We start from the raw sequence: 15,735 nt of genomic DNA, 5'->3' as shown, positions 1-15,735 counted from the left end.
TTCTCTTTCAAACTTGCAAATCTAACTGGAGGAGTCAATTCAAGTAGAGGTGTCAAAAGCTAACCCGACCCGAAATACCGACTCTAACCCAACCTATTAACCGACTCGTCTAAACCCGAAAAAAATGGTGACTCGAATCCGACCTAACCCGACCTGAAACCAACCCTAGACCCGAGTTGACCCGAGTATTTGAGACCCGAACCCGAGCATTAACTGGCCTAGAGATGACCCGACTCGAATGGAACCCGTAAATTATTTACTTGAACCGAACTCGATCTGAACCGAAATTGACCCAAACCCGTTTTAACCCGTCAAAACCCGAATTCAACCCGACCTGTTCCTAACCCGACCCGAATTCAACCCGACCTGTTTCCAGTCCAACCCGAATTTAACCCGACCTGCTACAAACCCGACTCGAATTTCAAGTCGACCTATTACAAACCCGACCCGAATCAACCCAACTTGTTATTGACCTGACCCAAATTCAACCCGACTTGTTATTGAATCAATATGTATAGGTCGTTATCCCATGTTGGTATTTGAACGGAAATTGAATCCTAACTCTATTCCTTCAATATTTCACTTTGAATTTTAAGAGGTTAGTTTCACAACATGTTTTTAGGGACGAATTTCAGGGACGAAACATGTTTTCCGCAAATTATTGACTTGAATCGAATCCGACTCGAACCCGAGAATAACCCGACCTGATTATAAACCGCAAATTATTGACTTGAACTGAACCCGACTTGAACCCGAGAATGACCCGACCTGATTATAACCCGTAAATAATTGACTTGAACCGAAGCCGACTTGAACCTGAAAACGATTCTAACTCGTTTAAACTCGTAAAGACCCGAATTTAACCCGATCTATTTTTCACCCGACTCGAATGTAACCCGACCTTTTACTAACCCGACCTAAACCCGATCCAAACTCGATAAGATGTATGATCCGACGTGACCCGACCCAAGCATGACCCAACCCGAACCCGACCCGCATATGTTATGACATTAACCATATTGACCCGACCCGAGATGATCCGACTCACACTAACTCGACTCAAACCCGACCCGTTTACCCGAAATGACAGCTCTAAATTCAAGAAATAGACGAGTTGAGTCCATCAAGTTAAATCTACTTCAAATTTAATTTAAGTTGGTGTGTAAAAGTCGAAATCAAAATTGATTATTTTACAAATTGGTCAATCTATATCTAATGTCGCATGCTTCAAAATTTATACTCACTTTATCCATAAATCAAGTTGGAAAGGTGATAACATCGATGATTAAATAAACAAACAAAAAAAAAAAAAAAAAAAAAAAAAGCTAAGTGGGCCTAAATTTCCAAAACAACAAAATGAAAAAAAGGTATGAAAACGCTTGTGGGGCCCACAACAAAATGTCCACAAAATAAATTTTTGCTTCTTCATTTTCACTTTGGTCCACATCCATTGTTATGCGGGAATGTGGTATACTCATATGATAACGAATCAAGTGACATCAATTAGATTCATAGCGCTTTCAAATTACAATTAATCGAATAATTAATCAATCACTAATCACAAATTATACTCCACTAGACTCATTAATCATTGCTTTGGGCAACCCTCACGTGTAAAGGTTCCAAAGTGTTTACTCAAACATGACTCCATTTTTTTTTTTACTAAAACACGGTTCCATTTTGTATTAATGATGCAAATTTTGCAATCAATTATACTCCGTAATATTAATAATAATATTTTAATTTAGTTGTTGATCTGTGTACTTGAAAAGTTTACGTAACAGGAAAATTTGTAATTGAATTCCTAAAAAAACAGGATGTTTCTAAAAAATTATTGTCACGTTACTCACATAGTAACAAGAATCACAACCAAATTGAATTCCTAAAAAGTAGGATGTCTCTAACAATTTGTTCTCACGCAGGGTTGGGACTTTTCAAACCGGACCGTGAAACCGTCCGTTATCGAACCGAACCATCACGGATCGAACTGTTTATAAACCGCTAGTTTTAAACCGAAAACCGAACTGAACCGTATAATGTCAAACCGAAACCGAACCAAATCGATTAATGTTAACCCGTTACGAACCGTAAACCGATAACAAACCAAACCGTTTATAAACCGAAACCGTTTGAACCGATTAATGTTAACCCGCTAACTGTTTAAACCGAACCGATTATAAACCGAAACCGTTTGAATAGTAGGAAAAAACCGTTTAAATCGAACCATTTACAACCTGCTAACCGTTTACACCAAACCGTTGTAACCTGTTAAGCCGTTTAAACCGAACTATTTTCAAACCGCAACCCGTTTAAACCGATCCGATTACAAACTGTTTAAAACAAACCGTTTACAACCCGTTCCATTCAAATTGGACTATTTACATCCTTTAACAATTTGTTAGAATTCCACGAATACATTTGATGTTTAATGTAGTTTAACAGTACAATTTTTTGTACGTATAATTATTAATTTAAATTTATAAATTTTTTTGCTATTATAAAATTAAAATTATATTCTTGCATAACTAAATTAGGAGTTATAAATTGAATAAAAAAATTATAAAAAATCTGGCCACCCACCCAATCCAACACCCTCCACCTACCCACCACCGTAACCCACCCTAACACCACCCCCGCCGTCACCCCAGACTCACCCTATCACCACCACATCCCACCACCGTCACCCCAGACCCACCCTAACACTACCCCCACCCCACCACCGTTACGTAACCCACCTCCACCCCACCACCGTTACCGTAACCCACCCCCACCCCACCACCATCAACCCAGACACACCCTAACACCACCCCCACCCACCATAATTATCATAACCCACCCCACCCACCCCACCACCCACCGTAAATACAAAAAAAACCCAGACCCAAACCCCCACCCACCCCATCCACCACCGTCACCGTAAATAATAAAACCCAGACCCATGCCCCACCCCACCTACCACCATCACCGTAACGCACCCCACCCACCACTGTCACTGTACAAAAAAAAAAAGAAAAAAAAAAAAAAACCAGGCCCAACCCCAACCACACCCACCACCGTCACCGTAACACACCCCACCCTACCCCATACGAAAAAAATCGGAAAAAAAAACCCAAACTCACTGTAACCCCACCCCACCCATCCCCACGAAACCCAACATCCTCGAAACCCCCCCCCCAACTCACTCTAACTACTCACCCACCATAAAACTCCCTCCCTCCCTTGAAAAATCCTCCCTCCCCTCCCACCCGAACCCACTCTAACCGCCGCCGAACCCACCCTAACTTGGCCCCCTCCGTCGCCCACAACCTGAAAAAAAAACAGAAAAAAAAAGGAAGAACAAAAATACCTTATATATTATTATATTAATCCCGAATTTGGCCTCGAATTTGGTTTTAAAAGGCCAAATTTGATCATGAAACAACTAGATCTAGAGTTTCGTGGTCGAATTTGACCATAAAAACCGTCGTGCGTGGTGCCGGTGGACGGTGACGGAAAACGAGATGGAAGAAGGAGAACATAGATGGAAGAAGGGAAAAGAAGAAAGGAAGATGGAAGAGGAGATGAGAGAGAAAACGGGAGAGCAGTGAGCATATTAACAGCCATGGCTCAAAAAATTGATAATATTACAGAAGAGGAGAGAGAAAACGAGAGAGAAATCAAAGAGTACTAAAGAGACAATGGTAAGAGTGATTTGATTAGTGAAAAAGAAAACACACGGATCATGAATTGGAATGTGTGCGATGATAGGCCGTTAGATGACATGCAAATCAATGGCTGATATTTAATTTAAGACGGTGACACGGATCGTGGAATGATGGATTAGGATAGTATGTTTTTTTTTATTCATAGCTACGTACTAATAAAAACACTACTGTACTCTTAAAAAATTATTAACTTTATGTAACTTATCAATTGTAAGAAACAGAAATGTTTGGAAATTCAAATTGATTCAATACGACATATTTAATGTATATTAGTTATTATATGTAATAAATAATAATGTATGGTACGATTGGTATCATACTATCATTGGTATGAATAGATAATCAATAAATGTATCTGATTATTAAAACTTAAAACAGTTGATGATCGATCTAATTGAATACTTCCACTTCTCCATCCGTTTTCTTTAACTTGCAAGTTGCAACATATATATGTTGCAGCCTTGTAGGCACGTAATCTTAAAAGGTGATCAGAGAGGGTAAGAGAACAAAGTAATTCAGCAATATAACTTTAACACCAAAATTATGGAATAGTTACAAACAATTGTCAATTATTACTTTATTAGACTAATGGGAAATTGAATAATTGTGATTTTAATTAAATATCCAAATATAGTTCTGTAACATTAAATTATTAGTTTATTACAATATCAATTATCGATTTATCGTATTCAAAGTACCAACTCATCAAATCATGGTCATGACGCGATCTTTAAAACAAGAAGTTGATAACCTGATAATAATCAATAATGAAACAATAATACATTAATACCTTATAAATTTGTAATAGACTAATATTTAATAAACAACAACAAGACTATAACCAAACTTGAAACATAACACATTAACATGATATAGAATATGAGAATTTCTGTAATTCTATATAATCTGATATCTGAATCGATTTATCGTATTCAAAGTAGCAACTCATAAAAATATGGTCATGACACGATATCTAAAACAATCCAACAAGAAGCTGATAACCTGATAATATTTGATAATGAAACAATAATACATTATAAATTTATAATAGACTAATATGATAACATCTAATAAACAACAACAAGAGTATAACCAAACTTGAAACATAACATATTAACATGATATAAAATAATTGAATAAATGAAGATTTGTGTAATTGTATATAATCCGATGTCTGAAAATAAAGTGACGAAATACCAACTTGATATAAAACGAAACCAGCTAATTGGTCAAAAACTCTTTAAACCCAATTTCTACTCGATCCATTTTTTTTTTCACCAACCTATACTGACCTGCTAATGAAATGGAAATACTAGTCCCAACTTGATATAAAACAAAACGCGCTAACTGGTCAAAACCACTTTTTAGAACTCAATTTCAACCCGAATCAAACCGACTTTATCTAGTTCGCTAAAGAAATGAACCTTTTCAACCCGATCCAATTTAACCGATTACCAAACTAACCCGAATGATTTTAGCACCAAATCGAGTATAAACCGAACCGATATGAATCGAACTAGCATTAACTAGGGTAAATCCGCCCCTGAACCGACCCGTTTCAAAATAATTCGTTCATGACCCGAACCGATATGAACCTGAACCGACGTTGACCCGGTAAAACCGTCCTGAACCAACCTGTTTCAAACTGATCCGATTATGAACTGAATCGTTTAAAAACCGAACCAGCATTGACCCGAGTAAACCCGCCCCTGAACTGATCCGTGTCTAACCGATCTGATTATGACTCGAACTGTTTATAAACCGAATCGTTTATGACCTGAACCGAATTTAAACCGTACAAAAATAAACCGAAACCGAACCGACCTGTGACTAATCAGAACCGAACTGAACCGACCCGCCGTTTAAATGAAACTGTTTCAACCCGAACCGTTTCAAACCGAAACCGTTTCAAACCGAAGTCAAACCGAACTGCCAAACCGAAGTCCCACCCCTATTCTCACGTACTCAAATCCAAAAAAAACAACTTTTGGGAGTTAGGTAATTTCTTCCTAGCACTAAATTAAAATAACCCAAAATTAGTGTAACAGCTACTTATACGGAGTACAAAGTAAATGATTCTATCATAGCGCGGTAAATGTCTAAATGATAATTGTAACATGCTTTTTAAATATGGCGACATGGAGTATGTATTATGAAAAATTACGTTACTTTTATAAAATAAAAATGTCAAATACTTGCAACACCGAAAAGTTATTTTAGAGAATAACTATATTATTTCCCTTATTTAAATCACATAACCCACTAAATTACATTACTAACAATCATTTATCATATTTAAAAGTATATTATATAATATAAATCTCATATTTCTTAAATACTGTAAAGAAGTGTGTATTACAACTATTAAAAAATTTGGGGAAGTATTAAACCCCCAAAAATAACATAATTTCATACAAATATTTACCATCTTTGTTCCAAATAAACGACAACATTATCCGAATTTCTCATATTTTAAAATACAAATAATGCCTGAAATTAAGTTGGCATCACTAAAAAAATGTAGGACAACCTTAAAATCACATACAAATTATAAAAATCCTTATTTTCTTGTTGTCATTATCATCTGTCAACTAATCTAATCCTATGAACTAAAGTTACTACTCCGTATATCTGTTGATTTAATCCTGAAAAAGTTACTATATATAATAAGATAAAGAATACTGATGTACTCAACCTTAAAAAAACAAATCATATAAAGCAAAAGGTTAAACATTAAGCATTAAATACACATTAATAATTCAATGGACCTATAATTTTGTCATATATTCCTAAACTAATGATACAGATTGCGTATAGCCGTATATCATAATCGATCCAAAAATAATTAGCAAAATAGATAAAATGAACTAACCCAGAAAACGCAATTCCAGAAGAAGCAACAACGCAAGTCTGAATAACAGTATTCTCCTGACGAGTAAACGGCTGCTTAAGAACCCCGAATTTCTCCAGAAACTTCGTCCAAGTTTTAACAAAGAAGAACCCTAACAATCCAGCCGAAACATTAAGCGACGGAATCACACCAGTCGTAAGATTAAGCTTCATAACAATGAAGGTAAACAAAACGCTGAGAATCAAGTTAACAACAAAAGCTCGAAGAGTCAGCTGATTCCGCCATGTCGGTACTATTTTTCCGGCAAACATCTTTTCCACCGACGGCGTTGTGTCGGTGGTGGTGGCGTCGCCGGCGTCGGAGGCGGCGTAAGAATCGCGGTGGTTGTGGCGGTGGTGGAGGATGTTGGGGGAGGTTTCCGGCGCTGCTTTTTCGACGTCCATGGTTGTGGTGGTGGTTACGGAGGAGAGAGAGAAAGAGAAAATGCGGATCTAAAGGGAGGAAACTAGGAAAGGGGATATATAGGAAGATGGAGGTGTGATGAGGTGAATGAGCTGTTTTTGGATTGGAAGTTCATTTTGAGTGGTGTAATGACTAATGATAATATCTAATTTTGAAATGTGGGTTTTGGAAAGAAGAAAATTGGTCAACGGAAAGTGTGAATTGGTGAAGCTGTAATTTTTTGCGATTTTTGAACTTGAACGTGTGTGTAAAAAATGTGAAATATGAATATGAATATGGATATGAAAATAATAAAATATGATTACGTTGGATTCACTAAGTGAGATAAATTAATTTATGATTGTAAAAGCTTTTTAAATAAGGAAATTGAGCAAGTATTTAAAAATGTCCAAAAAAAGGAAAATGAAGCAAGCATTTAAAAACGGAGGAAGTAATTAGAAAAAAATTTAACAATATACTACCTCCATTAATGGTTATCTACAACTTTGATATGTTTGATACAAGTATTTCACAAATAATACTGCCTCCTTTAATAGTTACGTGCAACTTTTGCCATTTTTTTTCCGCTAAGCATTAAGTGCAACAAAAAAAATTCTTTCCTCTTTTAGTAAAAAAAATTAGTCAAATGTCAATTTTACCCTCGTTTAAAAAATTAAAATACAATTACTAACTATAATCAGATTTAATTAATCACTAATTCTCACCCAATTTTCACCCCAACCAACCCAATCTAATTCATCAACTCTTCATCTTCAATTCAAGAAACCCAAAACCACCTTCATCATCTTTCCCCATATTTTCTCTCTCCTCTTTCAATCAAATTATTTCTTTGAATTTTTTTATAGATCTTCTTTCTCTCTCTTCAACTTCAATAATTTCTTAGGATTTCTGGAATTTGGGGTGGTTTTTGTTTAGGATTTCGTCGGCGTTTTACCATGGGATTTCGTGGTGGGATTTCGAAAATGGCAGTTGGCGACCGTGTCAAGCCTCAAAGTTGCACAAAACTATTAGGAGGTAGTACCCTAAAGTTGCAGATTACCATTAACGGGGGTAGTATTATGAAACTAGATGTTATGACGAATCTAATGATATATATTATATAATAACATTTATTTATTTTATAGAGATGAAAAAATTAAATCAATCATGGTATGTGAATAGTGCTAAAATCAAAGAGTCAATTGGGTGTTTAGGTCGGATTTGATTGATCAAGTAGGGTTAGATCTACATTAAATGTGAGTCATGCTAAATTGTAGTGTTCATACAAATTGAAATCTAAATTTGAATTATTTTTTTTTTTGGGTTTTCAAATTGGGTCGTAAGATCCATTTTTGACACCTCTACTTATAAAGTAAAGTTATTTGTCACGATTTGCGTTGAAATTTTTTTTGAACCTTAGAGTAGTAGCTACGTACACCTGTCAATCGGCTCGGTCGGGTAGGTTTAGGTCAGGTCACGGGTCATTTCGGGTCGAGTTACTTCGGTCACGGGTTGAGAAATGCTCAACCCTAACCCAAAGTTTTGGGTTCGAGTCAACCCAACGAGTTTAGAACAATTTTTTATTTGATTTATTTTTTACTAATTTTTAAATATTTATATTTTTTAAGCTTACTTTTTTTTTTCAATTTTTTTTATAAAAAATTCTCATCAATATTTAATTTAGCTTTTAGCTACTACATAATTTAAATCGTCACCAAAGCACACTAATTTCTAATTAATAAAAAAAATGTCTTTCTTTTTTTTTAGAAAAAATAGCTTTTTAACTTTACAAAACTAAAGAAACAGGTCAGGTCTGGCCAATGTGGCATGACAATTATGTAAGTTATGCGGATGCAATCGGTGTGGGTCGATTGTTGATGTAGGAGGTTTGAGATGGATAAATGAGACAGAGTTGAATGTCGGATGGTAAATAAATAATCGGAAAAATACACTTTAACACTACTAGAAAACAGCCTATTTCTGACGGATTCGTTCCGACGGACGTATAATTCCGTCGTAAATTTCGAAATTTCCGACGGATTTAAATTACGCCGGAAATTTAAGACGGATTTAAATTACGTCGGAAATTTAAGACGGATTTAAATAATCTGTCGGTAATCCGTCGTAAATTTCTGACGGAATTTAAATCCGTCGAAAAATATGTATTTAACGACGGAATTTTCCGTCGTAATTCAAAATTTCCGACTGGATTTAAATCCGTCGGAAATTTCCGACCGAAAATTCCATCGAAAGTCAATTTTTTTTAAAAGCCCTTTATTTTATAAACCCTAACCGACACTCCTTACCCTTTTATTCTTTATTCCATCTGTTCTCTCTCCTCTACTATGCGCCTCCCTCTAACCCTTTCCTCTTTCTCTCTCCTCTCTTCTTCTCTGGTCATCTCCTCTATTTTGTTCTGCCCTCTAGCTCCTCATTTCTATCTCCTCCTTCTCTTTCTATCTCCTCATTTATCTTCTCTTTCTCTGTTTTTTTTGGCGAATGATGTGGTGGCGAGTGGTGTGGAGGCAACGCGGTGGTGCTTCTCAAATATTTCAGAAATTAATGGTTTTTTTGGTCAAATTCGACCATAAAAAGACTAGATCTAGGCTTTTGTGGTCGAATTTGGCCTATTTAAACCAAATTCAACAATTCAAAGCTAATTTCTATTATTGAGGTATGTTTTTCGACATTTTTTTTTATTGTTTTTAGGAAAATGTTAAAAAAACCACCCAAAAATGTGTTTAATTTCTAACTAACCACCCAAAAAAAAATTTATTTTAAAATACCACCCATTAAATTAATTTTTTGCTCAGATTCCCACCCAATTTGAAAATCTGGTGGTTTTTTAGCTTGTGGGGCCCACATAACGGCTAGTTTATGCTTTTATTTGTTTTCTTCCCCCGATTTTTCCTATAAAAGTGTATTCCTTATTCAATTTTTGCTCCTAAACAAAATTTTTCCCCAAATTACACAAAATTAAGCTTGCTTCTAATTGCATTTGCATCTGCAGCAACGACATCACTTGAATTCGCACAAGGTAATCTCAATTATCTGGAAAAATTAGGGTTCTTGCAAAATGTTAATTGGGGGAATTTGTGGGATTCATTAATTAGGGTTTTTTCATGTACACGATTTAATTGAGATATTTTGTCAATTAGGGTATGTGGTAGTACTGAATTGTGGTTTTTCCTTTCAATTACAGTTAAGTTTGCTTTATTTGTAACCTTGTTCTTTGTGTTTGTTTGTTGTTGTAATTGTTGTGGTAGAAATGGAGGAGAATAAGATTGTTCTCAGATTTAAATATTTAAGTGTAACTATAGACATTGAATATGAAGTAGGCAGAAGTAACTTGTTGGATACAGCTATAGGATTTGATGATCAACTTTGTGAGATGGATGATCCATTAGAAGGATCAGTTGAACTGTTGCACCCTACATTCCAGTATGTGTATAAAGGGAAGTTTAGGAATTTAGAAGATGATGGGGATGTGTTCAAGATGATTAGGAGGTTACCTAATAAGGAGGTGTACACCATACATGTTGGGACCACAGATGATCCTGGGTTTTTGGCTGATTGTATGTTGGAGTACAGGATGAAACAGAATGGTACATGGCCCCCCCTGGTTACCCTCATTATGGAGCGCAACCACCACAGTGAGTATGTGTGATTGAGGATATGTTAATGTGGTTGAATCTTTGTTTAATTGATGTAAATTGTTAAACTAACTGAGTACTGTTATGTTGTATTGCAGGGATGAAGATGTCATGGAATAACTCATCTCCCACAAACCAGAGGAAATGCAATTGTGGATTACCTTTAGCAAAATTGACTTCTTGGACAAATGAGAACCCTGGGAGGAAATTTTTGGCTTGCAAGTTCTATGACCCTAAAACTGAAACAAGGGGGTGCAAGGCTTTTGAATGGGTGGACAATGAAGATGGTACTGATTGGCAAAGAGTTGTCATTAACCAACTGCTCCTTGACAAAAAGTTGATGAAAGGTGAAATCAACTCTTTGAAAAGGGATGTGGATGACTTGACTGGCCAGAGAAGGTGTTTGCTTAATGAGGTTGACACCTTACAACTGAAATGCAAGGCCCTCACTGGTGATAGGAAGAAATTGATCAGAAGCAGTGGTTGTGACAACAAGCTCCAAGTTTATTTAGTTGTGTTGTGTTCTGTTTTGTTGGTTGTCCTAGGTTATCTTGTAATGAATAAAATGGTTTAAGTGGGAGGTGGTGTTAAAGCAAGAGTATTTTTAATGGTACTATTATGCTATCAATGAAAAAAACTTGTTTTAGTTTGTCTTATTGTTGTTGTTAGTTTAAAATTCCACCAACTGAATAAATATGCAATGGGTTTAAACAACCAGCAACTGAATAACTATGCAAATGGTATAAAAAACCAGCAAAATGACCCATATATTTCAACTAATAATGCACTATATCAGTGCTATTGTCAAATTCAAAACATAAGGGACTCAATTAACAATCCAAACACTTATGTCCAAAATACTAATACTTAAACTGTCTTGTAGCTCATATAAAAATACAGCCACATCAAATTACATTTAGCAAAATCAAATATATGGGTCAGCAGAAGCTACTTCCTAATTCTAAGAGGCTGCTCTGAGCTAACAGCCTACTTCCTAAGTCTAAGAGGCTTCATCTTGGTTCTGGGTGGTCTGGCTGAGGTAGTGGGAGATGTTGTTACTGATGCTTGAGTGAGCTGGCTCAGCTGATGGTGGTCAGTCTGCTGTTGTTGCTGACTCTGCTGATGCTGACTCTGAGGCTGCTCTTGATACAGAGTCTGCTGACTTTGAGACTGCTGAGTAGTGTGCTGCTTCTTCTGCTGCTCTTCCTGAGGGAACCTCCTATTAGCAATATTGTTGGGTCCTGGTGTACCACCAAGGGCACTCTGCATAGCCAAATTAACAATAAGTAGGATGATACTTCTCAATAAACACATCTGACCCTAAATCACTGCTATGTAGGATATTTTGTACCTTTTTCAAAGCTCTTTCTGCTTTCTTCTTCCTCTGGTCATTCACCCATTCACTGTGCACAACAGGTCTTTCTCCTTCTTTTTTTGGGGATGAGACAGCAACAGGAGCCACATGTGGGTTTTTGCATGTCTTAGCATAGTGTCCCAATTGCCCACAGTTCTTGAAAGTGCTCCTCCTTTTCAAATGTTGCTGCTCTTGCTGGTTACCACCAACCACTTCCCCTTTCTCCAACTTTCTCTTTTTTGACTTTGGCCTCCCAGGCTGAATTTTTACTGCTGGTGGCAGAGGTTGCCTCAGCTTCACCTTCTCCCAGTGATGTGGACCAGGCATAGCTGGCACTTCTTTCCTGCATGCAAGCATATAAGTGGACACAAGATATGCATCATCCACATAATCTTCAGGGTCAGCCCTCTTGTCCATGATGCATGCATATGCATGCACACATGGGATGCCTGTTAGCTCCCAGTGGTAGCATGAGCATGTTTGTTTGCTGAGATCAACTGTCACTAGGTCTGAGTTCAACTCTACCTCATAAGTATCACCCCTTGAAATCTGCACAATGCAATGTCTAGCAGCAGGTTCTATCCTTTGAAATGTCTTCTTCACATAAGGAACAACCTTACCTTCCATTTCCTGATAACTCTCCCATTTCTCATGGTTCCTTCTCATCATGTACCTCCTAAGCCACTCCATCTGAGTCAAAATTGGCTTATCCCTTGCTTCTTTGATGACTGCATTAAAAGTCTCACATACATTGTTGAGCAACATGTTAGACTTTGGGAATGGACTAAATGCATGTCTGGACCAGTGTTGAGATGGGATCTCAGCTAGATATTCATATTCTTCTTCAGACAGAAAATTAATTGATTCCATTGCCACTTCAAAGTCAAACTAAGCAAGAAACACCACACACATCCATCAAATACACATAGTCAGACAACATAAAAACACATAAAACAGAAACATAGATATACAACACATATTTCAGTGTCAAATACATAGTTGCATAACACAGACACATAGATTTAATCAGTTAAACACCCATAACAATGTAGAAACATACCAAAGTTGTTGCCCTAGCTACTGACCAGAACAACTCCTTGAAAGTTGCACCACTAAATTGTAGCTTGAAGTTTGCCCATATATGCCTCACACAATACCTTTTGTCTGCATAAGGCACCACCTGCTCCATAGCTTCTAGTAAACCCTATTCAAAAAAAAAAAAAATACCAAGGCCTTTAGAATATCAGACATAAAGGTAAAACCAAGGCCTTGATTTTCATCCTTCAAGGCTTTCATTAAACTCTCTAAGAACCACACCCAAGTGTGTGTGTTCTCAATCTCAACTGTTGCCCAGGCAATAGGATATATGTTATTATTGCCATATTTACCAACTGCAACTAGTATTTGACCAGGATAAGGGCCTTTGAGATGGCACCCATCAACTCCAATCAGTGGTCTGCAGCCTGACAGGAAACCTCTTGCCATAGGTGCAAGGCAAATGAACATTCTCAGGAATTGAGGAGGCTCAGGCTGGTCAACTCCTTCTACTACAACATTGCACGCAGTACCAGGGCTATACTTAATGATAGCCTTCCCATAGTCCCAAACTTTAGCATACTGCTCTGCTGCTGATCCATATATCAGCAACTTAGCCCTAGCCCTAGCCATCCAAGCCTTGCTGTATGTAATTTCAATGCCAGTGTCACCTAGCACCCTCCTCCTGAAGCTCTTTATTTTCCATCCTGGATCACTTCTCCAATCCTCAAGGTACTTCTCAGCTAAAAATTCAGCAGTTAGGTTTAAATTGCTCCTAACTCTGAAACACTTGTGCTTCAAATTCAGACTCTTAATCTTCCAATAGTCTTGGTTCACAGGCCTCCTTGCAACTACCCTAAAGTGACATCTTCTCCCCCCTACACAAGTACACTTAGGTAGCTTACACTTCTTAGCATTCCACTTGCACCGACACCTCCTTCTGCACTGAATAGTTACTTTGGTACTGTCATTGTGCAAATACCAATACTCATACCTATTCTGAATAGCATGAACCCTTAACACTCTCCTCAGAATTTTGTTGTTCTGGAACTTCAGACCTTTGACCAATTCAATGGGTTTTTTTGAAGTCAGTCTGTGGATGGAAAGTTGGGCAATTGTCTTGCTCCTCATCACAACCTCTAGGGCTATCCAACTCCTCAGAGTCAGATGTAAACTCTCTCTCTACAGTAACCTCATTTCTCAACAGTTCACTCTCAAGGTTGTACTCAGGGAGCTGCAACTCTTTATCACTGTCATCTTGCACACATTGTAAACTAGCATTCACTTCTGCTAATATCTTGCCCACACTGTCATCTAGATCTTGAAACTCCCCCTCCTCAAAATCCCCCTCTTCTTCCCCAACTTCCCACTCTATGGTAGTATCAGAGTTTGATGAATCAGATCCAAAGTCTGATTCCAAGTCCACCTCACTCTTACACTTCTTCTTCCTTTTCCCTTTTGCTTTTCCCTTTCCCTTCTTCCCTGTTTGCCTAGAAGTACCTTCCTCTTCACCCAATTTGTTCTTCCCTTTCACACTGTCAGAGAACAGTTTCTTTTTGGTGGTGGTGTTCTCAGTATGCTCATCAACCCTGTCTACCCCTTTGCTGGTTTTTTCTGCCTCCTCTTTATCTTTAATTTCCAACTGCTGCTTAAACCTAGGGCTCCTCCTCACTTCACTGGGCTTAGGTTTGACTTTTGTTTTTTGGGTGGGTTGTACAATACTCACTTCAGGGCTAGTACAATAAACTATAACAACCTTATCCTTGTTTATTGTCTCTAGCAAGCCTTGGACATCACTGTCACTCACAATCTCCTTTTTCCCACTTGACCAAGTCCTCCCCTTTATCTTATACCAAACATTGAACAGCCTTGGCACATGCATATCTAACTTCACAAAGCCCCAAATGCAAGATTCCGTAACAAAGTTCACAGACATCTCACTAACTTTACACTTGTACCTCCAATATTCAAAGCCACCCTCATACCCACATAATGTCTTCCCCTTTATTTTTTTGTTCACAAACACCCCCCTAGTCTAACATTAACAGCTACATAATCAATATCAGCAACAACCTGTTCATTGTATAAAGCAAAATTATGCACTTTCAACACAATTCACATGCACAAAAAATGCAACTTTGTTACAAATAGCAGTAGTAAACAATTCGCCTAATTCACTCTCCTAAGTACATCCCTAATTAAATAATTCAACAACAATTACAGTAATAGAATACATAACTCAATCAAATACACAAACAACCCTAACTTTCCACATAATTGCAAATATACCATCAACAACCAACAACCTTCAACATTAAACACAAACAACAAAATTGCTTACCTCTTTCGACGCCATTGCACTGAGCTATTGTCAGGTTCCTCACCTAAGCTCCTGGTCCCCAGTAAACAACAAAAGATGGCGAATTTTTTGCAATTAAACAACCCCACTTCAAGCAATTACTCTAGATTAATTCCTGTTGCAAGTACAATTAGGGTTTTAATGTCGAATTTAGGGTTCTGAATTGAACAATGCACAGCAATTTATGAAGAAAGGGGGAATTCGCTGAAAAAAGGAGTGAAATTTGATTGTAGAATAGGGTTAGTTGGGAGAATTGAATGAGAAAGAGAGTGAAAGACAGTGAAGTCGAGAGAAAAGGGAAAAAAAGGGAAATAACTAAACTGGGCCCCACAAGCTAA

At 37.3% G+C, this 15,735-nt stretch overlaps 2 protein-coding genes across 2 annotated transcripts; one reads left to right on the top strand and one right to left on the bottom strand.

The window, feature by feature from the left end:
• Positions 1-4,320: 4,320 nt before the first annotated feature.
• LOC110708798 (probable metal-nicotianamine transporter YSL5) lies at positions 4,321-7,296 on the bottom strand. Its single transcript, XM_021887024.1, has 3 exons — positions 6,577-7,296; positions 4,418-4,455; positions 4,321-4,340 (listed from the first exon to the last, which is right to left on the bottom strand). The coding sequence occupies exons 1-3, from the start codon at positions 6,996-6,998 to the stop codon at positions 4,321-4,323; spliced, it is 480 nt and encodes a 159-aa protein (XP_021742716.1). The 5' UTR covers positions 6,999-7,296.
• Positions 7,297-10,142: 2,846 nt separating this feature from the next.
• On the top strand, positions 10,143-11,223 carry LOC110708797. The gene is made up of 2 exons (XM_021887023.1): positions 10,143-10,649; positions 10,748-11,223. Exons 1-2 carry the CDS (start codon positions 10,265-10,267, stop codon positions 11,221-11,223), a joined length of 861 nt encoding a protein of 286 aa, XP_021742715.1. The 5' UTR covers positions 10,143-10,264.
• Positions 11,224-15,735: the final 4,512 nt, after the last annotated feature.

Source organism: Chenopodium quinoa, unplaced genomic scaffold (genome assembly GCF_001683475.1).
Source record: "Chenopodium quinoa cultivar QQ74 unplaced genomic scaffold, ASM168347v1, whole genome shotgun sequence".
NCBI classification, from domain to species: Eukaryota; Viridiplantae; Streptophyta; class Magnoliopsida; order Caryophyllales; family Amaranthaceae; genus Chenopodium; species Chenopodium quinoa.
The sequence above is the reverse complement of the archived record's forward strand: the minus strand, read 5'-3'. Positions and strand labels throughout refer to the sequence as shown.